The sequence below is a fragment of the Triturus cristatus genome, chromosome 7 (assembly GCF_964204655.1).
Source record: "Triturus cristatus chromosome 7, aTriCri1.1, whole genome shotgun sequence".
Taxonomy (NCBI): Eukaryota; Metazoa; Chordata; class Amphibia; order Caudata; family Salamandridae; genus Triturus; species Triturus cristatus.
Window position 1 is genome coordinate 225,992,370 of NC_140590.1, and position 25,125 is coordinate 226,017,494.

The window sequence follows — 25,125 nt, forward strand, 5'->3', positions numbered from 1 at the left end:
GAATGAGCCAACACATGTTGTTATGTTGTGATCGATGTTGGCCACCTTTTTATTTGCATCTGACATAACTTTAGCTCTCGTATTACAAAGCCCTGGTCATAACTTTATGACCCTGGCCATAAATCATCGTCATGGACTGTCATACATTAGTATCATAAATAATTTTCTCATCTTACAGGTCATAAATCATCCTGTGACAATTCGTTATCCCGCCCCATTACTGGGGTCATAAATCCTTCCTGCCAGTTTTGGGGCTCATAAAGTGTTCCATTCTTTTTCGCGCTGATTGCATGTGGGGGGTAGCCTCTCCCCGGAGTTAGGCCCCAACGCGCTACCTTGTGTGTCCTTTTTGTGCCGTGCCAACTGGCATGTCTGGGCTGCGAGTGCCGTCTTCGTTTGCTACCCCTTTTTCCAGCCTACTGACCCTGCTGTAAGGCATCCCCAAGTGAGTGGCCCTCCTCCTACACACTGCCTTGTTGGTGTGCTCCATAACCAACAACTGTACCCCTTATCTGCCACGTCGCAAGGGTGGCTTACTTCTCCCGGCGGCTCTCCCTGTTTCTTATTATTGTTTGTGTAGCCGGCCAACGCCATTGCTCCCCATAGGTTGGCCCAAAACACTTGCATCTCTTCTTCTGACAGGTGGGCCCTGTCTTGTTCATATAGCCCTGGACGCCCAGGGTTGATGAGGCCGTGCCTGATGCTTTCCAGGGCATTGATCTGGGAAAATCTGCTCACCGTGATCTTTTGGTTCCTCCTCAAGTTTTCGACAGCCTTATGTGACTGTGCTCCTTGCCAAAACAACCTGGTTATCAATTAGGACCATATGATGGTGATGTTACCCTCTCAGTCAGGTAAGCCTGGATGATGCAGAGGAGATCTTTCCTCCCTAACTGTGCGAGACCGTTCCCGCCGCTGGATTATCAAGATGTCGGGATGCCATGCGGCCGCCTCCTGCAATCCCCCTACTGTTGCTGAAAGCTGGTTCAATTTCATTCCTGGGTGGCCCGACCACCAGACGCACATGTTGACTGGTCTGCCTCTCTGCTTGTGGCCTTCTCGTAGCCAACAGGTGTGCATTCAGGAGACATATGAGTGTCCTACGACCCATACCAGCCGAGGACGCCTCCCTGCTGAGGCAACAATCACATTGTCAGGTGTCACATTGATCACATACACTTCTTTAATTTTTTTATTTTATAATAACTGGGGCCTCACGTATGTCCTGTAGGCGTTAGACCGCAACCTGTCCACGGCCTTGATCCCTGCCTCTGACATCCCCAGTTGAGCAGCAGATGTTGCTGCCGCAATCCTAAAGGAATGTGATCCGAAGGCGGCTGTTGGGAGCCCTGCCCAGAGCCTAGTGCATGACTGCTGTGAAGTGAAATTTACTTAGGAGGTTCCCATCCCTATGCCTGAATAGGGGGTGTTCCACCATGTAGGCCAAGAGGCAGCATACTGCACGGTACCTGGAGTCGCTGATGCAATCCAGCCGTACCAGCACCCTTATGCCCGCCTGATCTGTTTTTGACGGTCTCAGCAGCAGCTTTACATAGGATACTGCTATCTTGACTGTAAGACCTGGGGTCACCGGGCCCTAAAGGCGTAGCGTGACTCGAGCGGTTGGGCACCCGAAGGCTTACGTGTGAAGCAACCATACAGCACACACGTCCCCTGAAGCAGAAAGCGCTCACAATAATTGACACCACACAGGAGGTTCACTTAAAAATCAATCAAGTTTATCTAGTTCAAATGCAATTCATTAGATTCTCACTGGCAGTATCACTATACATGCAGAGGCATTTCAATTCAAAGGCAACTCATTAAACTTTAACTTGGCCACACCTGGCTACCATAAAGCATCAGGTTCTAGGGATATAGGGCTGCGCACAACAATTAATAGCGCTTAAAAATCAGGTTGCATAAACATTGCACATAGCGCTACACATGGAAATTCACTAGCACAGTGAACCAGGCTCTAAGAGTAAAGCGCCGCAACTAGCAATTCACCAGCGCTCCCAGCATGTCATTTGGCCCAGCCCTGCACAGATCCCGTGAATAGCGCTAGGAATCAGGCGGTCTGCACATGCACTGCACTTAGCAGGGGGATAGCGCCAGGGCCCAGGCTCCCAGAACGTAGCGCTGCACCTCACTATGGACTGGTGCTTGGAATCAGGCAGTTCGTGTGGCTCGGTAACTTTTTGGCGCTTTGCCGGGGGCAGTCTTCCTCAGCGCAGTCCCTGGAAGGCAGTCCCGGGTCTAACAGTCTCGGGCAAGGTTAGGGGGCAGTGGTGACTTCACTGGGGATCTCCCCGGGGGAGGGGCGTGCTCCGGGCCTCGTGGGGCCTCCCGCCCGCCTCCCCAGAGATTACCTGCGTCGGATGCCTTCTGCCTCACCAGCGGGGGAGTTCGCGGTGCTCTCTGGCCTCCCGGCGATATCCGGGTCGAGGGCCTTTCTCCTGCGGGCTTCCCCCGCTGAACTGATTGGCGCGGGGAGTGGGGAACCAAGCGCGGGGCTCCCGGACGGGCCAGACGTGGCCGGGGAGCTCCGCAGTGTTCGCTGATGCCTCCCGGGATCTCTTCTCACGGCGGTAGAGGCCCGCGCCCGCAGCCGCCAATGGTAGTGCGGTCTGCGGGGGGCGCGGCCTGATCGTCCAATGGCGCTACGGCGGGGGCGGCGTTTGGCAGTCCGCCCCCGTCAGGTGACCTGAGTGCCTGGCTTCAGGCCTACGCGGCCTTCGCTTCTTCCCAGCGGACTTCCCCGCAATATGTCCCCGATACCTCGGCGATGGCAGCAGCGGGGCCCCGGGCTTCTCCGCGGGCCCCGGTGGTGACAGGGGGGCAGTTTCCCGGCCCTGGGCCGTAGCGGTGAGTGCGCCTTGAATTCCCCAGGCAGGGGGGGGTTGAAATTAAGCGGCGACTTCGGCGACCAGCGCCTGGCACAGGACTGACTAGGGGGATCCCAGGCAAGGTCGGGGAGCGCAGGGGTCACAGCGCTTTTACCTGGTTGATCCCCCAGCAGGCCAGCAGGGAGTCTTTAGTAATAAGTTTCAGTAGTTAGTTTCCGCCCTCAGCTTCAGCCTTAAATTCCGGCGGTCAGCTTCAGCAGAGTTTCAGAAGTAGGTTTTTGCAGTCTTGGTGGCGCAGTTGGTTCTCGCGCCCTTAAAAGTTCTGTTCCTTGGGGGGGGGGTGAGTTGGTGACTAGTTCCCTTCTAGTCAGGCTTGGCAGGCCATTCCGGGGTCTCCCTATCGCTGGGCCAGATCAGTGGGTAGTACAGGATCCCTCACTCACTTAAAGGGCAGTGCCTAAACCCTGTCACCTTCAGAGGCATAAGTCCCTGTCTAGGCCCTACCGCCTAAAACTCCTGCGTGGGTTCCCCAGGTCTGCTTTACCCCAACTAACTAGAAAAAGTTCCCTCCCTCTGTTAAGTAGCCCTAGGTCAGGTGACCACCTCCTAAGGCGGCAAAAGTAAAACCCCACCCTTCTTCTAGAAGGTTCCAGCACATTCCAGGAGCTTCCCCACTCTAGGTATAGGACAAAAAAGGCGGGCTGGTGTCGCAACATTGTTGTGGGGTCCCAGCCAGCTCCTGGCAGCTAGGGTGCTACTAGAAAGGCCACTCCGCAGTAGCAGGGGCCTGTGGCAGCCATCTTAGGGGAAGGGAGCGCCTGCACCTTAACACTGATTGGCAATGAAAAGGCGCCCGGAGACCTAAGTCCAACACAAAAATGAGGGTGGAAAAAATGAGGCACGATGAAAAATACAGGGGGAGACCACCCTAGGGCTGACAGGTCTAACACGCGTCCCCCCCAGCCGAAAGAGGGGAGAGCTACCCAACCTCTAGGGAGTTCTCATCGCTAAGGCGGAAAAACCGGGAGAGACCGTCAGCATTGGCGTGGTCAACTCCGGGCCGATGTTCCACCCGAAAGTCCATCCCCTGTAGGGAAATGGACCACCTCAGCAACTTGGGGTTTTCGCCTCTCATCTGCATGAGCCAGCGAAGGGGGCGGTGGTCCGTCTGAATCAGGAAGTGAGATCCAAAGAGGTATGGCCTCAACTTCTTCAGAGCCCAGACCACCGCGAAGGCTTCCCGCTCGATGGTGCTCCATCGCTGTTCCCGAGGGAGGAGTCTTCTAGAGATGAAGGCCACAGGTTGATCTTGGCCTTCTGTGTTGAGCTGCGAGAGCACCGCACCTATGCCGTGCTCTGAGGCGTCCGTCTGTACAATGAACTCTTTACTGAAATCTGGGGTTGCGAGTACTGGAGCGGTACACATCGCTTGTTTCAGCGTTTCAAATGCCTCCTGGCAAGCAGCTGTCCATATGACCTTGCGAGGTTGTTTCTTGGACGTCAATTCTGTCAAGGGGGCTACGATGGTGCCATATCCCTTGACAAACCGGCGGTAATACCCAGTGAGGCCGAGGAAAGCTCGGACCGCAGTTTGGGTCTTGGGGGGCTCCCAGGCCATGATGGTCTCTATTTTGGCCTGGAGGGGTTGCACCTTACCTCCGCCCACCAGGTGTCCCAGGTACACGACAGATCCCTGTCCAATCTGGCACTTGCTGGCTTTAATGGTTAAGCCAGCGCGTTGCAGCGCCTGCAATACCTCCTGGAGGTGTTGCAGATGGTCCTCCCAGGTGCTACTGAAGACAGCTATGTCATCCAGGTATGCCGCTGAGAAGGACTCCAGGCCAGATAGTACCTGATTCACTAACCGCTGGAATGTGGCCGGAGCATTTTTGAGCCCAAAGGGCATCACTCGGAACTGGTAGTGGCCCTCGGGGGTGGAGAATGCTGTTTTCTCCCTTGCTCCATCGGCCATGGCAATCTGCCAATATCCGGACGTCAGGTCAATGGTGCTGAGGTACCGGGCTGCTCCCAGCCGGTCCACCAGCTCGTCTGCCCGTGGGATGGGGTGAGCATCTGTCTTCGTGACAGAGTTCAACCCCCGGTAGTCCACACAGAACCGAAGTTCTGGCGTCGTACCCGGTGGGGCCGCTTTCGGCACCAACACCACTGGACTAGCCCACGGGCTGCTGGAAGGTTCTATCACCCCCAGCTCCAGCATCTTTGCCACCTCACGCTGGATGCTATCCTTCACTCGGTCAGAGAGCCGGTAAGACTTGTTCTTTACCGGGGGGCTGTCCCCTGTGTCCACATCATGGGTACACAGATGAGTGATTCCAGGCGTGAGGGAGAACAACGAGGCGAACTGTCCCAGGACATGGCGACAGTCCCTCTGTTGCTCTGGGGTCAAGGATGGGGAGAGGACTACACCTTCTACCGAACCATCCTTCTCTTGGACCGCAAGAAGGTCAGGAAGAGCTTCACTCTCTTCCTCCTCGCTCCCATCCGTCACCATGAGGAGAGCAAGCTCCGATCGCTCATGGTGCGGCTTCAGGCGGTTGACGTGGAGCACCCGATGGGGCTGACGGGGGGTCTTCAGGTCAACTACGTAGGTGGTCTGGCCTCGTCGCTCCACAATTTCGTACGGACCAGTCCATCGGTCCTGGAGGGCACAAAGCTCCCCAGGTTCCATGACCCACACCTTCTGTCCAGCGTCCAACTCTACCGTCCGAGCGTTGCGGTCGTACCACTCCTTCATGACGGCCTGGCTAGCCTCTAGATTCTCTGAGGCCGCCTTCCACAGCTTGGCCATCTGGCTGCGGAATGCCAGCATGTAGCTGACAATATCCCGGGGAAGCTTCTGCGAAGTCTTCTCCCACCCCTCCTTCACTAGGCTGAGGGGCCCCCTAACGGGATGGCCATAGAGCAGCTCGAAAGGGCTGAACCCGACTCCCTTCTGCGGCACCTCACGGTAGGAGAACAGCAGGCAAGGGAGGAGGACGTCCCACTTACGCCTCAAGCCCTCTGGCAGGCTCCGGATCATTCCTTTCAACGTCTTGTTGAAGCGCTCCACAAGTCCGTTAGTCTGGGGGTGGTAAGGGGTGGAGAACCGATAGGTCACTCCACACTCCTTCCACATGGCCTGCATGTAGGCCGACATGAAATTCGTGCCCCTGTCCGACACCACGACCTTGGGGAATCCCACTCGGGTAAAAATCCCCAACAGTGCCCGCGCCACCACCGGTGCAGTGATGGTCCTCAGAGGAATAGCCTCTGGGTACCTTGTGGCGTGGTCCACCAAAACCAAGATGAACCGGTGTCCCGCTGCGGTCGGAGGGTCCAATGGCCCAACAATATCGATACCGACCCTCTCAAAAGGGGTCCCGACCACGGGGAGCGGTTCCAACGGGACCTTCAACTTAGTCCCAGTCTTGCCACTGGCCTGACAAGACTTGCAGGTCTTACAAAAGGTGTCCGAGGCAATCCTCATCCTGGGCCAATAAAAATGGGGGACTAACCGTGCAAAGGTTTTGTCCTGGCCCAGATGTCCGGCTAAGGGTATCTCGTGCGCTAACTCCAGCAGGAAGGCCCGGTAACATTGGGGGACCACTATGGCCCTCGAAGATCCATGTACCGGCACCCTGGGCTCACTGTATAGGAGACCATCCTCCCAATACACATGATAACCTCCCAGTTCCTGACTGGCCACTTGGGCTTCGGCCTGCCGCCGCATGCCTTCAAGAGTGGGGCACGTCCTTTGTGCCTGACAAAACTCCTCCCGGGTAGGTCCTCCTTCCACATGCCAGTCAGCAAGGGTCGGCAAGTCCTCCACAGGAACGACATCTACCTCCGCGGACTCCGGGGGCACCTCTGCGGCCTCCCCATCCATCTCACGGGGCGTGTCCTCCACCACCTTCTTCCTTCCATGTTTGGCTTTGGGTTGGGCCATGATTCCAGGCTCCAACCCAGGGTGAGTTCCATGCCGGGCAGCCATGGACCGCGTGCTTACGCAAGTCCACCCTGGTAACCCCAGCATCTCTGTATGAGCTCGAAACTCTACTTCTCTCCACTCGGTGTGCTCCAGGTCGTTCCCTAGCAAACACCCCACAGGCAAGGCAGGGCTCACCGCAACTCTCAGCAGGCCTTTGACTCCTCCCCACTCAAAGGGAACTTGAGCCACTGGATAGTGACTCACACTGCCGTCAGCCAATACGGCCGGATGGAACTCCTCTGGGATTACTTGCTCTGGGGACACCAGCCGCCTCACGACAGTGGTCATGCTGGCCCCTGTGTCCCTCAGAGCCTCCACCCCCTCCCCGTTAATTCTCACCTTCTGCTGGTATTTAGCAGTATTCGGGGGTAGGGACACTACGGGAACCATCTCTCTATCCCCGAGTGAAACCAGGGCCAGGCCTGTCCACTCCCCTTCCCTATCTAAGGGCAGCTCCATCCCAAGCGCTACACTACTTACCCCGGGGCTCTTCCCGCCCGTTGGGGCTGGGGGTCGCTTGCGACACTTGGGATCTCCCTTGTAGTGTCCAATCTCCCCACATTCGTAGCACCTCACAATCCTTGGCTGCTGACTCCTGTCAGGGTAAGTGGGTTTTGTGGAATTGGACGGGGGTGGGGTTCCTACTCCCTTCCCAAACTTATTTTGGGGACCTTTCGAGAACTCCACCTTTTTATCTCCCCCCTCTTTCTTCTGGGGGAAACCCTGTCCGCCTTTCGAGCCATCTCCCCCGGGGCCCTTGTGAGACACCCGGGTGCTCACCCAAATATCTGCCTCCTCCGCAAGCTCACGGGGGTCCGTTATCTTGCGGTCCACCAGATGTTGGCGCAGCTCCGGAAAGCACTTATCCAAGAGGTGCTCCCTTAAAAAAAGATCGTACAATCCTTGGTAGTCCTGCACCTCGCTGCCACGCACCCAACCATCTAGTGCCTTCCTCGCATAATCAAAAAAATCTACCCATGTCTGGGTGGACAGCTTATGGCTGCCACGAAACTTCTGCCTATACCTCTCGGGGTTGAGGCCAAATTTCTTAAGCAGGGCTTCCTTCATGGGGGCATACCTGACCTGATCTGCCTTGGCTAAATACAGAAGGGTGTCCCTGACGTCGGGAGGTATGTAGCGATACAGGCCACCCCCCCAGCTACTCTCAGGTACCCCATGGGCTGTCAAGGCCACCTCGTATGCCTCCAGCCACTTGGCGATGTCATCCCCTCTCGTGTAACTGGCAATCACGTCTTTGGGCAAATAGAATTTTGACTCCTGGGGAGTCTTTGGTACGCTGCCACCATCGTCCCTATTGGACGCCTTCAACTGGAGAGCGCGCAGCTCCAACTCTTTAAGCTGAAGCTCGTGCGCCAGCTTCTTTTCTTCCATTGCCCATCTCTTGTTTTCTCTTTCCTGCTCTAACTTGGCTAGCTCCCACTTCAACTGCCTCTCCTCCCTCCTGTCCTCATATTCCTCTGGAGACGCGCTTCTCCTGGACCCTGCCCTACTGCTGGCCCCAGAACGTCTCCCTGGTGGCCCCTTTTCGGACACATCCCCATTGATCAGGTCTAGTACCTCCTGCGCGCTCTCCTCCTGAGGGGCATCCTGCGCCTCCTGTCCCTCATCCCCTCTTCCCTCTGGGTGGGCTTCTACCCATGCCCTTAAGGCGGTGCGGAGTTCCGGTCCTTTGACCTTCCGCACCCCAGGCACCCCCATCTCCTGCCCGAATTCCCTCAGTTGCCTCACGGTGTACCCCTCGAGGTCGGCTAACCGGAACTCCATCGTGACAGGCGGGGACCTAGATACTAAGGAAGAAAAAAAAAATCCTAGGATATGGGTGACAGTTTCCGGCTACTGGGATTCTACACCCTCAGTCTGGACAGTGGAATTCAATCAAGGCAGTAATCAACAGTTGCAGAGCTTAACCACAATAGGCGTCTAATTGCGGCGCCCTCCGCTTCACTGGAGGGTGCTGTATGGTCACAGGTCCTTATCCCACCGCTCGCCAACAATGTAAGACCTGGGGTCACCGGGCCCTAAAGGCGTAGCGTGACTCGAGCGGTTGGGCACCCGAAGGCTTACGTGTGAAGCAACCATACAGCACACACGTCCCCTGAAGCAGAAAGCGCTCACAATAATTGACACCACACAGGAGGTTCACTTAAAAATCAATCAAGTTTATCTAGTTCAAATGCAATTCATTAGATTCTCACTGGCAGTATCACTATACATGCAGAGGCATTTCAATTCAAAGGCAACTCATTAAACTTTAACTTGGCCACACCTGGCTACCATAAAGCATCAGGTTCTAGGGATATAGGGCTGCGCACAACAATTAATAGCGCTTAAAAATCAGGTTGCATAAACATTGCACATAGCGCTACACATGGAAATTCACTAGCACAGTGAACCAGGCTCTAAGAGTAAAGCGCCGCAACTAGCAATTCACCAGCGCTCCCAGCATGTCATTTGGCCCAGCCCTGCACAGATCCCGTGAATAGCGCTAGGAATCAGGCGGTCTGCACATGCACTGCACTTAGCAGGGGGATAGCGCCAGGGCCCAGGCTCCCAGAACGTAGCGCTGCACCTCACTATGGACTGGTGCTTGGAATCAGGCAGTTCGTGTGGCTCGGTAACTTTTTGGCGCTTTGCCGGGGGCAGTCTTCCTCAGCGCAGTCCCTGGAAGGCAGTCCCGGGTCTAACAGTCTCGGGCAAGGTTAGGGGGCAGTGGTGACTTCACTGGGGATCTCCCCGGGGGAGGGGCGTGCTCCGGGCCTCGTGGGGCCTCCCGCCCGCCTCCCCAGAGATTACCTGCGTCGGATGCCTTCTGCCTCACCAGCGGGGGAGTTCGCGGTGCTCTCTGGCCTCCCGGCGATATCCGGGTCGAGGGCCTTTCTCCTGCGGGCTTCCCCCGCTGAACTGATTGGCGCGGGGAGTGGGGAACCAAGCGCGGGGCTCCCGGACGGGCCAGACGTGGCCGGGGAGCTCCGCAGTGTTCGCTGATGCCTCCCGGGATCTCTTCTCACGGCGGTAGAGGCCCGCGCCCGCAGCCGCCAATGGTAGTGCGGTCTGCGGGGGGCGCGGCCTGATCGTCCAATGGCGCTACGGCGGGGGCGGCGTTTGGCAGTCCGCCCCCGTCAGGTGACCTGAGTGCCTGGCTTCAGGCCTACGCGGCCTTCGCTTCTTCCCAGCGGACTTCCCCGCAATATGTCCCCGATACCTCGGCGATGGCAGCAGCGGGGCCCCGGGCTTCTCCGCGGGCCCCGGTGGTGACAGGGGGGCAGTTTCCCGGCCCTGGGCCGTAGCGGTGAGTGCGCCTTGAATTCCCCAGGCAGGGGGGGGTTGAAATTAAGCGGCGACTTCGGCGACCAGCGCCTGGCACAGGACTGACTAGGGGGATCCCAGGCAAGGTCGGGGAGCGCAGGGGTCACAGCGCTTTTACCTGGTTGATCCCCCAGCAGGCCAGCAGGGAGTCTTTAGTAATAAGTTTCAGTAGTTAGTTTCCGCCCTCAGCTTCAGCCTTAAATTCCGGCGGTCAGCTTCAGCAGAGTTTCAGAAGTAGGTTTTTGCAGTCTTGGTGGCGCAGTTGGTTCTCGCGCCCTTAAAAGTTCTGTTCCTTGGGGGGGGGGTGAGTTGGTGACTAGTTCCCTTCTAGTCAGGCTTGGCAGGCCATTCCGGGGTCTCCCTATCGCTGGGCCAGATCAGTGGGTAGTACAGGATCCCTCACTCACTTAAAGGGCAGTGCCTAAACCCTGTCACCTTCAGAGGCATAAGTCCCTGTCTAGGCCCTACCGCCTAAAACTCCTGCGTGGGTTCCCCAGGTCTGCTTTACCCCAACTAACTAGAAAAAGTTCCCTCCCTCTGTTAAGTAGCCCTAGGTCAGGTGACCACCTCCTAAGGCGGCAAAAGTAAAACCCCACCCTTCTTCTAGAAGGTTCCAGCACATTCCAGGAGCTTCCCCACTCTAGGTATAGGACAAAAAAGGCGGGCTGGTGTCGCAACATTGTTGTGGGGTCCCAGCCAGCTCCTGGCAGCTAGGGTGCTACTAGAAAGGCCACTCCGCAGTAGCAGGGGCCTGTGGCAGCCATCTTAGGGGAAGGGAGCGCCTGCACCTTAACACTGATTGGCAATGAAAAGGCGCCCGGAGACCTAAGTCCAACACAAAAATGAGGGTGGAAAAAATGAGGCACGATGAAAAATACAGGGGGAGACCACCCTAGGGCTGACAGGTCTAACATTGACGTTGGCTGAATGCAGGCATCTTACCGCTGGGGCAATATTTGCAGGGGCCAGCAGTTCGATGACCCTAAATGCCTCAAAGAATGATGGCACAAAGGTCGCCCTGAACAAAGTTACTTCAAATGTGTCTCTTGCCACTACCCCCATTGTGTCCATGAGCAGGGTAAATTTCTTAAAGTCTATGGGACGCCGGGTGTCATGTTTCTCTCCCTCTGTGCATTTCGATACCTTCAGTGCTGCCCTGGTGTAATGGGTTGCGTTGGGGCTGTCATTATCTTTGAAAAGTGTGCTATGGCAGACAGGTGAGCCTGCACCCAAGATTTGGACTTTTTTCCCATGAATGCCCATTGTATGAAATGCTCCACTGCCTTAGTTGTCTCGCCTGTGTCTCCCAGAGACTGGAGCCCCCCCCCACCTGCATCACAGTTCCTGTGTATTTCCTGTAGCACCTGGGTGCACTCGGGGTGAGGGCTTGGTTGACTAGTACCGACAAGTCCGTCCTGCCAGGGCCCATAACTCCTCTGGTAAGGGGGTCATATTCTCCACCGCCCTTGGGCCAGTTTCCTGAATCTGCTCATCTGTGCTCGAGAGAGTGCATCTGCCACTGGGTTCGCCTTCCCTGGTACGTGGCGTGCCTTCAGTTTTATGTACCCTTCCAGCTGCAATTTAACCAAGTGACGCAATAATCTCAGTATGTCAGGGCACTTGGCAGTGCCCTTGTTAATCGCCTGCACCACCCATTTGTTGTCTGATCAAAGTGTTAACTTCATGTTTCTCAGTTTCTTTTCCGAGATCGTCAGTGCCACCACAATGGGAAACAGCTCTAAGAATGTGATGTTGCCGGTGATACCTAGCTCATGCCAGTGTCTTGGCCACTGCCCTGCATACCACTTATCTCCCAGGACATCCCCAAACCCGCTGCTACCTGCCGAATCCGTGAACAAGGCTATCTGTATAGCTGTCAACCAGCCCTCTCTCCATATTAGCAACCCGTTGAGCTCTGCCCTAAAAGTATCCCACATGGCCAGATCCCATTTGACCCCAGCCTGACGTTGTGGTGTTTCTCTGTGAGCCTGGCTTACAGTTGTGTTAGGTGCCTGGCGAAGACCCTGTCCCCTGGGTTTATTCTGGATGCGTAGATGAGTTTACCAATCACCCTCTGGAGCTTGCGGAGGGTTGCCTTTTCCAGACCTTATCTCCTCCTTAAATTGCCTCACCTTTCCTTTAGGGAGTCTGGATGTTCCTGGCACCGAGTCTAGTTCGATTCTCAGAAAAGTGAGCTTGGTTGTGGGGCCCACCACCCTTTGTTCCCCCACTAAGGGTACCCCCAGGTTGGCACTAGGACCTGGAAAGCGGCCAGGGTGTACCCGCATTCTGATGATCTGGCCTGCCCTACAAACAGGAAGTCATCGAGGTAGTGTAACTTGCCCCCTTTGGGGTGGCAGTCATGCAAGGCCCACTCTAAGAATGTGCAGAATTGCTCAAAATACACATAGGACATGGAGCACCCCATGGGCATTGCCTTGTCAAAGTAGGTTGCCCCTTCCCATTGAAAATCCAGCAAGTAGAAGCTATATGGGTGTTGGCTAGCCTTTTGAGCCGGTGTGTGTTGATGTTGGACCTGGCTAGCTGGAAACTATTCCTTTCCTTTGGGCCCCCTGCTCCCTCCAGGTCCTTGCTATTGCTTCTTCTACTTCTCTTTTTTCTCCCCCAGCTGTTTGCCTTGCCTGCAACCTGACGCTGGGTGTCCACTTTGCAGCCTGAACATATGTGTTGGAACTTGCAAGAAACTTCCCATGTGCACTTGTTGGATTCATACTTCCAACAGATGGCCGCGGCCCGCTGGTGGTTGAGTGTTTCCAGCTGTGATCTGGGTCTGTGAAATGACTTGCCCCTCCCCTTATAAGATTTGTTCCGAAAGGATGCTCGCCCTTCCCTGACCATGACCTGACCTCCTTTGCTACCAACATTTTGTGGATGAACTCAAACACATCCTCCTTGTTCCATTCCATTTCGGGGTGTGTTTGCATTTTTTATGTAAAACCTTTGTCGTATTCCAACCATGCCTCCCCTGGGAATTGCCTGTGTGCCCCGTGTATGTTAACCTAGTACAGCCAGAGGTCCGCTCCACAGTGTGGACATTTTTCTAAGATAATGCATGCCATAATTCTGAATGCATCCAACCAGTTATCGAAATTCCTTTCTTTCCTCATCCTTAGCCTTTCCCTCCTATCCTCCTCTTTTTTATGGCATGTGGTCAGGTCCAACCCATCCAACTGTATTTCCAATAATGAAAAGATGTCAATAAATTCCTTCCTCCGTATCCTTTCCTTTACTGTTAAAGGCATGAGGCTTGCCAAACCTGTGGTTCTAGTGATCATTAATGGCTGCCCCATGATGGCCCTGCATTTGCCTCTGGGGATTGACCTACCAGTGTCATGTTGTCTGCCCTGCTGTCACTGTCCCATGCTGTTATGGGGGACACTAGTGCCCCGCTTAACCCCTGTGCCACCTGGCTGCTTAATTGCCCGGGTCTGCTGCTATCACTAGTGCACCTCTCCTGTTGCCCTTGCAAGTGCTCCAGCCGCGAGTGCCCTGTATCTACTAGGTGCTATTGGGAGCCCCAATACCCCCCTAGGCTGTGTGTCTGTTGAGACCTGACTCTGTACATTTAAGCCATTGAACAAGAAAGGGGCAATGGATTTCAAACACTCCTGCACTATTGGGCCGATATGCTCACCACTTGTTGCTGTGTTGGCTTTGCCGTTGGTGCCCGCCTTTGCTGGGATGGCTGTGCAGGTGCTGGGTCTGCCCTCTTGCATCCTTTCCTCATGACAGTCACCTTCGGTGCTTTCTTGGAAGGACTCTGCCGCTTCCTGGTTGCTGGCCGGCTGTTGCTTTCTCTGGGCCCTCCGTCAGCTGATTGCTTGGCCCCTCGCCAGCATCCTTGTCCAGGTGTGCCTGCAGCCTGTTTGTCCTGTGCACCTTGGATGCAGCCCAGATCTGTCGCAAGAGCTCACCCAGCTTCCGTGGCCACTCGTTGGCGTGTTGGTTCTCTATGCTATTTGCGTAGCATTGGGTGGCTAGGAACGCTGCTTGCTGTGAAGGGCTGGGTTATGTTGCCCCTCGATCGGGCTGTCCCCAGCCCCTTGCGTAGTTCCTTGAGGTGCTTTTGCCCCTGCTGTGGGATCTGCGGGGTGCTTCCACTCACCGTATGCACCAAATCCTGGTCTTTTGGCTGGGAGAGGCTGGGGCACGTCACCATCGGACTGGGCTGTCCCCAGCCCCTTGCGTAGTTCTTTGAGATGCTTTTGGCCCTGCTGCCGGGCTCTGCGGGGTGCTGCCACTCACCGTATGCACCAAAGCTGTTCTTTGGGCTAGGAGAGGCTGGGTCACGTCATCCTCTGATCGGGATGTCCCCAGCCCCTTGTGAAGTGAACTTGCTTGGTCCATGATTTATAGCAGCAGGACCACCAATTATAGGGCAGCACTTCCTTATTCCTGTTTCTTATTTCCTTTTTCAGCCCCTTTTCTTCCTCTTTTTTTTTTGTTTGCAAAGGTGGAAGTCTCCTTTAAACGCGGAGTTTCCCTTTAAACATGTGGGGAGGGTGTGGCCTCACATTGGTTAGTGTCAGGCAGGCCGTGCGCACCTGCTCGTGGTCCCGCTTCCCACGCTGCACTCGGAGGGGTGGTCACTTTGCACTGGCCTATCGGTGCTCGGGGGGGGGAGCTCCACTTCTTTCCCACCGCTTGCCTGCCCCGTTTCCTTGCTCCCACCACTTGCTTGACCCTGTCCAAGTGAGAGGGCGGGGAAGCACCTTGGCCTCGCTCTGCGGCGTCACTACATTGCGCTGCAGCCTTGACTCCCCTTGCTCATCTCACAATTAGAAGCTGGACCCACTTCTAGCATCTGGTGGAGAATATCCAACTCGTCGCACTGCCGACTCACCTTACCTTGCCGCCTCTGCAGCTCCAAGCTCTGCTGCAGCTCTACCCCAGGAGGCAGGAGCATGGCACAACTGGATGCACTCAGGAGCGGGGAGCTCCGATCTGCCGCTGGTAAACCCAGGAGCTCGAGAAGCCAATCCTGGCAGGGCTGATAAGTCCTCAGTTTAGTCGACGCAGCAATGAACCGACAATACTTCCGGGTTGGCGAAGGTTAAGGTTGTCGTTTTGTGATCATCGTGGCACTGCTTCCCAGCTCCCTGAGGTAGAATACATAAATTGTGCTGGCAGAGCGGTGCCTTGTAATCCCCACAAGCCCCCACGTTATGGTGGCGGCTTCCCCCCATTGGGGGTTTGAACCAATACTTGCACCCCCCCATCGGCCAGGTGTTTTGGTGCCCCTTTCTTGGCGTGCTCGTTCTTGAGGAGGGTGGGGAATCCGCCCCCTCTTCCCCTTAGTCTCTGGGCACGCCGACGAACCCAAACTGGATTTTATGAGTCCCCGGTGGCTGTTGTTAATTGTGCCAGTCTGTGAGGTCTCCTTCGGGGGCTGCCTCGGCAAGAGCATGCTGGCCTTTTTATTTATGAGCGAAGGTGTATGTGTTACATGAAACTCTTGAACCTCTTGTTGGGGTTGGCTCTATCAGACAGAGGTATTGTTTAGGGAATACTGGTATAGTTTAGGGAACAGTTCCATTATTTCAGTTGAACATGGCTGTGGTTTAGCACATATGTGTATTACAGCGAAAGAGGGAAATAACTTCATATGGTACGTGCTCAAGCATAGTGTGTGCATATTATATGTTTTGAGAGACTGTTTTTCATGAGACCATGTGTAGTTACGTCAGTGTGTGCTACGTTCAGGGAATGCTGCGATGTAAATGTCCAGATAGGCCAGACTCACAGATTTGCATCTTGTTTTTCATTTCAGTTGAATGAATCACTGGTCAACCTGCCAGTTATTCTGCAGTCAGGAAGAATCCAGGTTGTCAAAAGCGGCTCCACAGCCAAACTGCAGACAGACTTTGGCCTCTCTGTGACCTATGACTGGAGCCAACGTGTGGTTGTCACGGTTCCCCTGGCCTACTCAGGGCTTCTCTGTGGCCTCTGTGGTAACTTTGATGGCAACAAGAGCAATGATTTCAGGGCTCCCAACGGTACCTTGCTTACCAGTGCAGGAGCATTTGGCAACAGTTGGCAAGAGGATGACTCCGAGTTCCACTGCTTGGATACCAGCAGCCAGCCACAGTGTAGCCTGACCCTGCAAACTCAGTACAGATCCCTACAGTCATGTGGGATAATGACTGATCCCACTGGGCCATTCGGGAGCTGCAATAGGTTGGAGGATCCCAGCACCTACATAGACAATTGTGTCTATGACTTGTGTGCCACAGACGGTTATATACAGAGTTTGTGTGACAATCTTCAAAGTTACACCCAGGAGTGCCAAAACCATGGTCTCCCAGTTCTATCCTGGAGGAACCTGACAGGATGTGGTGAGTGCTGCTTTACATCTTCTACATGATGCGCTCCTTCCTCTCTCATCGTTGGCCCACTTTTATTGTTAGGATTAAATACCCAGCAGAAAGTTCCCTCTATACTCATACAAAAAAGCTTTGTGAATCAGCCCCTACATTCTGGTAAATGTTTATATTTTAATTCAAATGCAACCATGCTCTGGAAACATGTACAGCGAAAGAGACCTTAGTGCCACTACGTGGTCCTGGAAGTCCATATTTTCTTCAGCTTGATGGTTAGTGAGCCCACGTATGCCACTTGATATTAAACGGTTGGTTTACTCATAAATTTCAGAGAGAGGTTAAAGGTCTAATAACCAATTAAAAATCCTTAAACCCTGATTTGTTTACCTTATTCGTTTATAAGCTACTCACTGTAATCATTTTCTCAGAGTCCCTCTCACTTTTTATTTAGCCTTATTTTCTCTTGTTGTAAAACAAAGGACGGGGATTTTGTTTCCTGGATTAAATTACTTGCCTTTGAACTCAATAGCGCAAAGTATTAAATCTTATCTACTATTTCCGTTCATGGTATTTCTGTTGCTCATACTATAAATGAAATCATCCCAAAATGATGAAGAGAATGAAAGGTAAGCTTGGGACATTGGGGCATGCAAACTAGAAGATGCAGCTTGGTGTCTTGTTGGCAGCACAATATGAGTAAGGCCACACACAGACCATTACATATATTCATTTAGGAGATGAAGTAGGGAAGGATGAGCCTGTGATTTAAGTTGAAATTCATTATGCCCAGTCCTAAAGGCTAGACGAATGTTTAATAAATGGCTGTATTAATGTATTTTTACAGATCTCATCTGTCCCAGCAACAGCCACTATGAGCTCTGTGGGACTTCTTGTCCTTCGTCCTGTGCCATGCCTAACTCTTCATCCAACTGCGCTACTCCGTGTGCAGAAGGATGCCAGTGTGACAGCGGCTTCATCGTCAGTGCTGATGAGTGTGTGCCCCTGAATCAGTGTGGTTGCACCTACAATGGCCAGTATCTTAAAGCCGGCCAGACCTATCGACAAGGAAGCAATTGTGAGACACTCTGTGAATGTGATGGATCTACAGGAACAATCCAGTGCTCAAGCTCCTCCTGTGCATCCACCGAGGTCTGCACCAGCATCAAAGGAGTGTACGGTTGCTACGCTTTACCGGATGGTATCTGCCAGGCCTCAGGAGATCCTCATTACACCAGTTTTGATGGACAGAGATTTGATTTCCAGGGAACATGCACATATGTCCTGTCTGAGCTCATAGGGACAAGTGGTTCTCTCCCTTTCTTCAGAGTGGAGGTTAAAAATGAAAACTGGCAAGGTCTTTCTGTAGCTGTAACAACAGAGGTTTTTATAACAGCATATGACACACTGATCCATCTTCAAAGTGGTAGACATGGGACGGCGGTGGTAAGAGTTTTGTTGTTTGCTACTGATCTGTTTTAATATGCTAACTTTATCCATCTATCTATCTATCTATCTATCTATCTATCTATCTATCTATCTATCTATCTATCTATCTATCTATCTTTATTTTGCAGTTTTGTCTAGTTGGGAACATGACCCTAAGGCATCAGGGTGCTTTACGAGAGCACTAGATTACACTATAAAATAATCAGCAATTTTTAGGCACAGAGACAAAAACATTTGCCTTTATATATATTAAAATGTTTCTCCCACTGGTCTGGACTGCACTGGAATCTTTCCACCCTTCAATGTCAGACAAGATAGTTTTCAAAAAGCTCACACATCGAACCTAAGATTTGTAATCCATAGTACTGTCTTGATACTTTCAGTTTGTATGTTACGACTGAACCTTCCCTTTCTGCCTTCTTCAGGTGAATGGAACTGTTGTGAGTCTGCCTGCTAGCCTCAGTGGCGGAAGTATTATTATCTATCAGAGTGGATCCTATTCAGTCCTAAAAACAGACTTTGGTCTGCGTGTGAACTATGACATGGTCTACAGCGTCTTTGTTACCCTGCCTACTCAATACTGGGGGCAAGTTGGAGGACTCTGTGGGAACTTCAATGGCTTGACCTCTGATGACTTCACCATGCGCAATGGATCCATAGTTAAAAATGCCTTTGTGTTTGGAGAAAGCTGGATGTCAGATGGCAGTACAGGCTGTGACCATGGGTGCTCTGATTCCTGTCCTGTGTGTGACCAAGATATGCTCAGTCAATCAAAATCTGCCTGTTGGATCATTCAGAACCCAACAGGTCCTTTCTCATCCTGCCACTTGAAGGTGAACCCAGCTAATTACTTCTCTGACTGTGTCTATGACCACTGCCTCACCGGTGGGAACAGCACAGTCCTTTGCCAAGCCATCCAGGCCTACGTGACCACCTGCCAAGCTGCAAACGCCACCATCTCAAGCTGGAGAAGTACTGACTTTTGTGGTGAGAATATTTCTTACTCATACATCTATATGAGTATTTATGTTTTACAATACAAAACATAGCTGAAAGTAATGTATTAATGATGTCTTTAATTGATAAGCTGCATACCAAAGAAAGTCTATCTTACTAAATGTGTTATTAAGTTGTACCTGAGAAATCTAACCACATCAATATGCAGTGTATTGTAATCGCCTGATAGTTTAAAATAATAATTTACATATGATAAATTAACACCAGCTGCAATATGTTTGAAGTAAAATTCCCCTATATTATTAACCGCATTGGAGTGATTCTTCATGAAGCGGAAAGCGTTGCCACAAGGAGGATGCCGACAATCCTAAAAAAGGTGCCAAAGCTATGTGTTGCCCTTAGATGAGACCCATCTAAATGTATTATGATAATACGCAAATCCTCGTCTCCTCATTAAGACCCAACCTTTATGTTCTTAAGTGGTGCATGCAAGATCCTTTCCCCCCTCAAACAGAATAATAAATGTTCCACAAATTCATTATACAAGAAGTACGTTTCTCAAAATGTAAGCATGTTCAGCAGGGGAACTGTAGACATCCCACTAGGACACAGAACAACATATTCTATAGTCCAGTCTGTCAACTGTTCGAACATTGAGAAGAACTTTAGAGTGGCTATAGACAAGCGGAATTAAATACTATGTTTCAATATGTTTTTATTTAAACCTCTTATTATTGCTAAAGTGAAGCCGGTAATCAGGTTTGTGGCATGGAATAACATCACAGATTCATCCCCCACCAAAAGATAAATGAGTGTGGAGATTGGCCTTTACACTCCCACACTAATACTCTCCTTTCCAGAGGCAAGGTTTGGCTGAATAAGCAATCACTTGACTCCAATATCAACCCTCAAAGTATTATTTCCTAGGGTTGTCCAAAGTTATGATTTGATACCAATAACATCTTAACTTTTTGGGGAAGCTGTGAATGTGCCGGGCTGAATCAGACTGAGAATACATCTATATTAAAGACATCTAGGAATGTTGGTTATATCCAGAGATCCATCTTATTAGAATGACCTGAGTGGTATTGCATGGTGAGTGTAATGTTGTTAGACTTACATTTATCATGACTGTAGGAAATTGGGTTACTGGTTGAGGGGGGTGAAACCCTATTCAAGCAGCAACCACATTATCTGTCATGGTGAAACACAAGCAAACCACACATTAACCCATGCTTAACACTTTGATAGCTTGGCAAAAAGCAGCCAAGATTAACCTAGCTGCAATGTGGAAAGTAATTATGCAGCACTTCAAACAGCAATAAAGTAAAAACACAACATATGAAAAATCCCATACCAGTTTAGAAAAACAGAGTAAAATTGAGTAAATTATTTTAAACCAAAACAACAAAAAACTTTAAGTAAAACTGGAGATATGCAATTTTAAAGATTGAAGTAAAAATAGCGTCTATAGAACAAACTATGGTTATCCGGTCGTGCCGGACCTGGACAAAGTAACAAGTTCAGGCCGAGTGCAATGGAGTGCGGGCCCGAATCAGGGACCAAGTAAGGCCCGCTGAACAAAGTATCACAAATCCTGGATGAAGAGTGTTGCGAGATCCTGTGCCAAGGATGCCTTGAGGAGTGGCAGTTCTGAGAAAGCTGTTATATTATATTAGGGTACTGGGGCTTGTAAAGTGCATAGATGCCCCAGCAATGGGGCTTCCCAGTGCAGCTCCCAGAGGACAATATGAGCTGTAAAATGCCGGCACCCAATAGGGCGGAGTGGGGGGTAGGTAGAGAAAAGCCAGGTTTTAAGGGATTTCCTGAAAATCAGGTGGTTTGGGGTTTTCGTGCAGGAGAGAGTTACTGACTTCCTGAGAGAAAGGACCAGAACACGGAAAGAGGGACTACCCTCTCTTGATCTTCTGACACAGGGAACAATGGCCAAATTGAGATTGGCTAAGTGCAAAAGATGCAAGGGTCAGTAAAGTGATACGAGGTTGAACAGTATTGGAGACCCCTGGGAGTGCAGGGTCTTATGAGCAATGCACAAAGTCTTGAAGTGAGTATGCTTATCCACAGAGAGCCAATGCAGCTCGCAAATGAGACCAGATGTGGTGCAGAATTTAGGGATTGAGAATAGCAGCCTGTATGACTGCAATGTGTTGCGTTGCACTTCATCAGTTTTGCCCACAGGACCACAGCTCGGCTGGCAGAGCACCTTCACGCCCACTTACAAGGGTCCAGGACTTGGGTGGCGCCACTTAGGAAGGGGGCAAGGCTCACAGCAGATTGAGTCCAGGCACTGGGTTCAAGGTGATGGGAGTCTTTCCTGTCCCTGAGATTCTGATCATGAGGCCATCCAACTAGAGGTGGTCCCGGCCACACCCGAAGTGACTAACACTTAATTAAAAACATGCCACCATTATAGCACCATATACCTATGTGGCAAAATGACGACAATGTGTACTAGCCACATAGGACCTGTGTTTTCAGTGTGTTCATTAGGAGGCACATCCTCTTGTTCTTAATTGAGCACTTTGGTGGTATAAAGGTCGCACGTTCTGGTTTTGAGTAGCGGTCACTTCTGGTGCTATAGTGGCGACCCATTGTGGCAAGTGGTGGGCATAATATTCTTTGGCTTTCTGTTTACTTTCATCACATTCATTATTATCCTATTTTATTAGGCCATTCAGGGGATTGTCCCAGAATGGGCATTTCTACACTGTGTCATGATGATGGTCTTGTGGATATTTAAAAGGATGCTTAAGTGGGTGGCACAATCAGTGATGCAGGTCCACTAGTAGCATTTAATTTACAGTCCCTGGGAACATGTAGTACCGCTTTGCTAGGGGCTTACAACTAAATTAAATGTGCCAATTCGGCATAAACTAATTTTATTATGTTTAAAGGAGGGACGAGAAGCTCTTTAGCTCTGGTTAGCAGTGGTAAAGTGTGCAGAGTCCTTAAAAGCCAACAAAAACAGATACAGCAAACAGGAGAGTGAAGGCAAAATGTTTGGGGATGACCCTGTAGAGAATTCCAAATCCAACAATGACCCAGTACCTTCCAGGGCACTTCTGCATGAGATATTTTAAAAGTGATATGATTCAATTATACATAAACTGACTGTACAGATAAACATAAAGTATGTACATAACACTCTAGACCCTTATTTAAGAGTAGAAGGGCCTGAGTCGCAAAATACATGGTGAAACTGCACAAGCATTGTGCTTCTGTAAGACAACACCTAAATATCACATTTTACATGATCAATTCTTTGTTTTAGAAAATTAAGTGTGCTTACATCTTGTGCATGCACAATCAGAGGCTGGCTAGTGGGCATATTTCAATTTGCTAGAGTCCATCAAGAATGAGAGCCTTGATTCTCAATGAATTCTGACAGACAAGCACATCTAATTAGCCTCCTCATGATGGTAGTGAGATGGTTCAGCAGTCAGAGTTTAAATACTCGAATTACAGTGATATTGCATGTAGAGGATAATGCTACAAACACATTTGTGAAATGTAGCAGTGATATTACTACCCCTTCGAAAAATAAAAATACCATATAACGTAATCATTTATTAAAATGTGTTGTAGATTGTAGATATAGAACATTTGGAAATGCTCTAATGTATTGGCATAAAGACTAGAAGAGAATGGACATTAAATGTATAATGAAAGCACCACGTTAGGAAGCACAGTCACAGTAAGCTCATTTGACAGATGATCCAGCTATAACATCAAGTGCCAATGTCCTCTCTCAGGGATAGTGTTTTGATTTTTGGTTTTGAAACACATTTCCTAATGTCCTAGAAGATAACCCACATAGGTCTGGATAAAGATCAGCAGGATGTCTTATCAAGAGACTTCCATTTAGTTGTTTTCAAGTGCAGTTGTAAAGGCTATTGCGTGTGTACTGTCATGGTTGTGTTGAGATAATTCTCTTCTGCTTTTATCGTTTCTAGCCATGCAGTGCCCAGTGAACAGTCAATACACACTTTGTGGGCAGCACTGTCAAGATTTGTGTGCGAGTTCTATGGTGATGCCCAGGTGTGATACTACCTGCATTGAGGGTTGTGTCTGCAACAGCGGGTTCAAGAGAAGTGGAGATGTTTGTGTCCCAGAATCACAGTGTGGATGTTCTTATAATGGATTATACTACAATGTGAGTAGTTGCACTATGTATCATCTCTATTTAGATTGCAAAGTATTATATATTCGAGTGTGTAACACCCCTGTAAATACAATCCTCTGACTACAGTTCCTTCTTACTCAAGACATGACTGGAATCCTGCCGCATCTACCAAAGTGAAGCAAGATGCATACGGATTAGCAGTGTTTGATAGTCGAAGAGCCAGGCAGTGACTACTCCAGACAATGTTAGGCAAGGTCATACTCAAGCACATGCAAGAGACCCCTACAGCTCCTGGTACCACTGCCCCTGGACACTGCTAATCCAGCATTGTCAACAAGGTATCAGACCAGGAAGCAGAACAGTACTAGATAGAAATTTGGAACAGATATATATATTTATTTGTGAGCAGCACATACAGTTCTTGTTTTTTACTGTGTATCCTGGGAAGCAAATTTCGCCATTTATGACAGGACAAAGCGAAACTACAATCCCCAAAGGCAATTATAAAAAACAGTACTCGGTGAGAAAGTCTAACCAAGTACCCTTGAATTATCTTATGTAATCACCTCAAACTCTAAATTATAGGATATTTGAAGCCGATGTAGAATTGTGCAACTTTAGTCCATGACCTGTGGCATCGAAATGTTATTGGTGCACGCTTGCCCCATCCACAGTGAAGCTCCCATTACCTAAAAATATTCTTGTGCCGAGACATAGTCGTACAGGTTATCCAGTTCATTTAACAACATATTTTGATACTATTTAAAATGTTGAACTCCTTTGTTAAAGTGCTTAAAATAGTTATACAGTGCTTGCATTTTGTGTTTTTAGTGCCATGTTTTTGTTGTGAAAGATAGTTTAGTTCTTTGGCGTGTTTTATTTATGTTACTACAACAGTGAATATTTTTGACGTTTTGAAGCTAATAAGATTGTAAATTAATGTGCATCAGTCTCAAGTGACTGCATCTTTCTTTTTCATATCTTTCCTCGGTTCTCTCCATCTCTGTTTCACAGGTTGGTGAACTAGTCTGGCTTCCCGGCTGCTCCCAAAGGTGTCGGTGCAGCTCTTCAGGCCGCTTCACCTGTGTCGACAGCAGCTGTGCAGAGGGGCAGGAATGTGCCGTGAAGGATGGAAAGCTCGGTTGCCAGACGCCCGGGGCCATCTGCACAGTCACCGGAGATCCCCACTACCATTCATTTGACAAGGCTGTGACCAATTTCATGGGAACCTGCGCCTACGAGATCAGCCGGGGGTCCGATTCCTCCTCAGGATTCTCCTTCCGGGTGGTGGCAGAGAACAGGCGCTACCAGAACCCCAAAGTTTCCTTTGTACATCGGGTCACCATCTGGCTCAACAGAACTGAGGAGACTGTGAAGTTGATCTTCGAACAAGGGAAAGCGCCTCTGGTGAGACATGTATTTGTGCAATGGAGGTCTGTGTATATCATAACTATTGCTGGCATTTCTGCTTTCACTTATCTCAAGGCCCAATATATTTTCCAGAGTTGTCCTAACTTTCACTGCTTTATTGACACCTCAACAAGTTCAGAACATTTTACTATACGCTGATAACACTATATTTTAATAATTAATTGGTGGTTTAATCTGGCTTCTAGACCTACAAAACAGCAGCCCAGCCCTACATGGATCGATTAACAAAACCATTTCTGAACATGAAGGTGTCGCTTATGAATGAGTTGAATTAATGAGTCTAAATTGGTTTGGGATTATTCTTGTGTTGTGTGTTCACGTTATTACTGTTTGAGTAATGCATACATACTTTACACATTGCCTCTGAGTCAAGCCTGACAGCTCTGTGCCATGCACGTGGAGAGCACAGGTTTATTTAGTGACTCTAGTGGTTCACCCTAGGAAAGTTTGTGATCATTATTTGAGGTGGGTTCTCACTTCCCTCAACTAATACTCCAATTTCCTAAATAAACCATGTATCTTAATATTTATTAGAAATGGGTCTTTCTTCGTGGTTAATGTGCTTGCCATGAAGCCATGGAATTCCTTGTTGTGAGTTCATGTTTCCCCTTTATCAAAGTGTCTGCGAAGCACTCAGCAGCT

The 25,125-nt window shown here is 50.5% G+C and overlaps 1 protein-coding gene across 1 annotated transcript in view; it reads left to right on the top strand.

Annotated features, from left to right (window-relative positions):
- Positions 1-25,125, top strand: part of LOC146809271 (alpha-tectorin-like) — a 324,857-nt gene that overhangs the window by 143,241 nt on the left and 156,491 nt on the right. Inside the window, exons 11-15 of the mRNA XM_085616088.1 lie at positions 15,956-16,520; positions 17,350-17,948; positions 18,377-18,938; positions 22,883-23,082; positions 24,067-24,459. Of these exons, the coding sequence (XP_085472214.1) occupies positions 15,956-16,520; positions 17,350-17,948; positions 18,377-18,938; positions 22,883-23,082; positions 24,067-24,459 (2,319 nt within the window). The remainder of the gene's footprint in view (positions 1-15,955; positions 16,521-17,349; positions 17,949-18,376; positions 18,939-22,882; positions 23,083-24,066; positions 24,460-25,125) is intronic.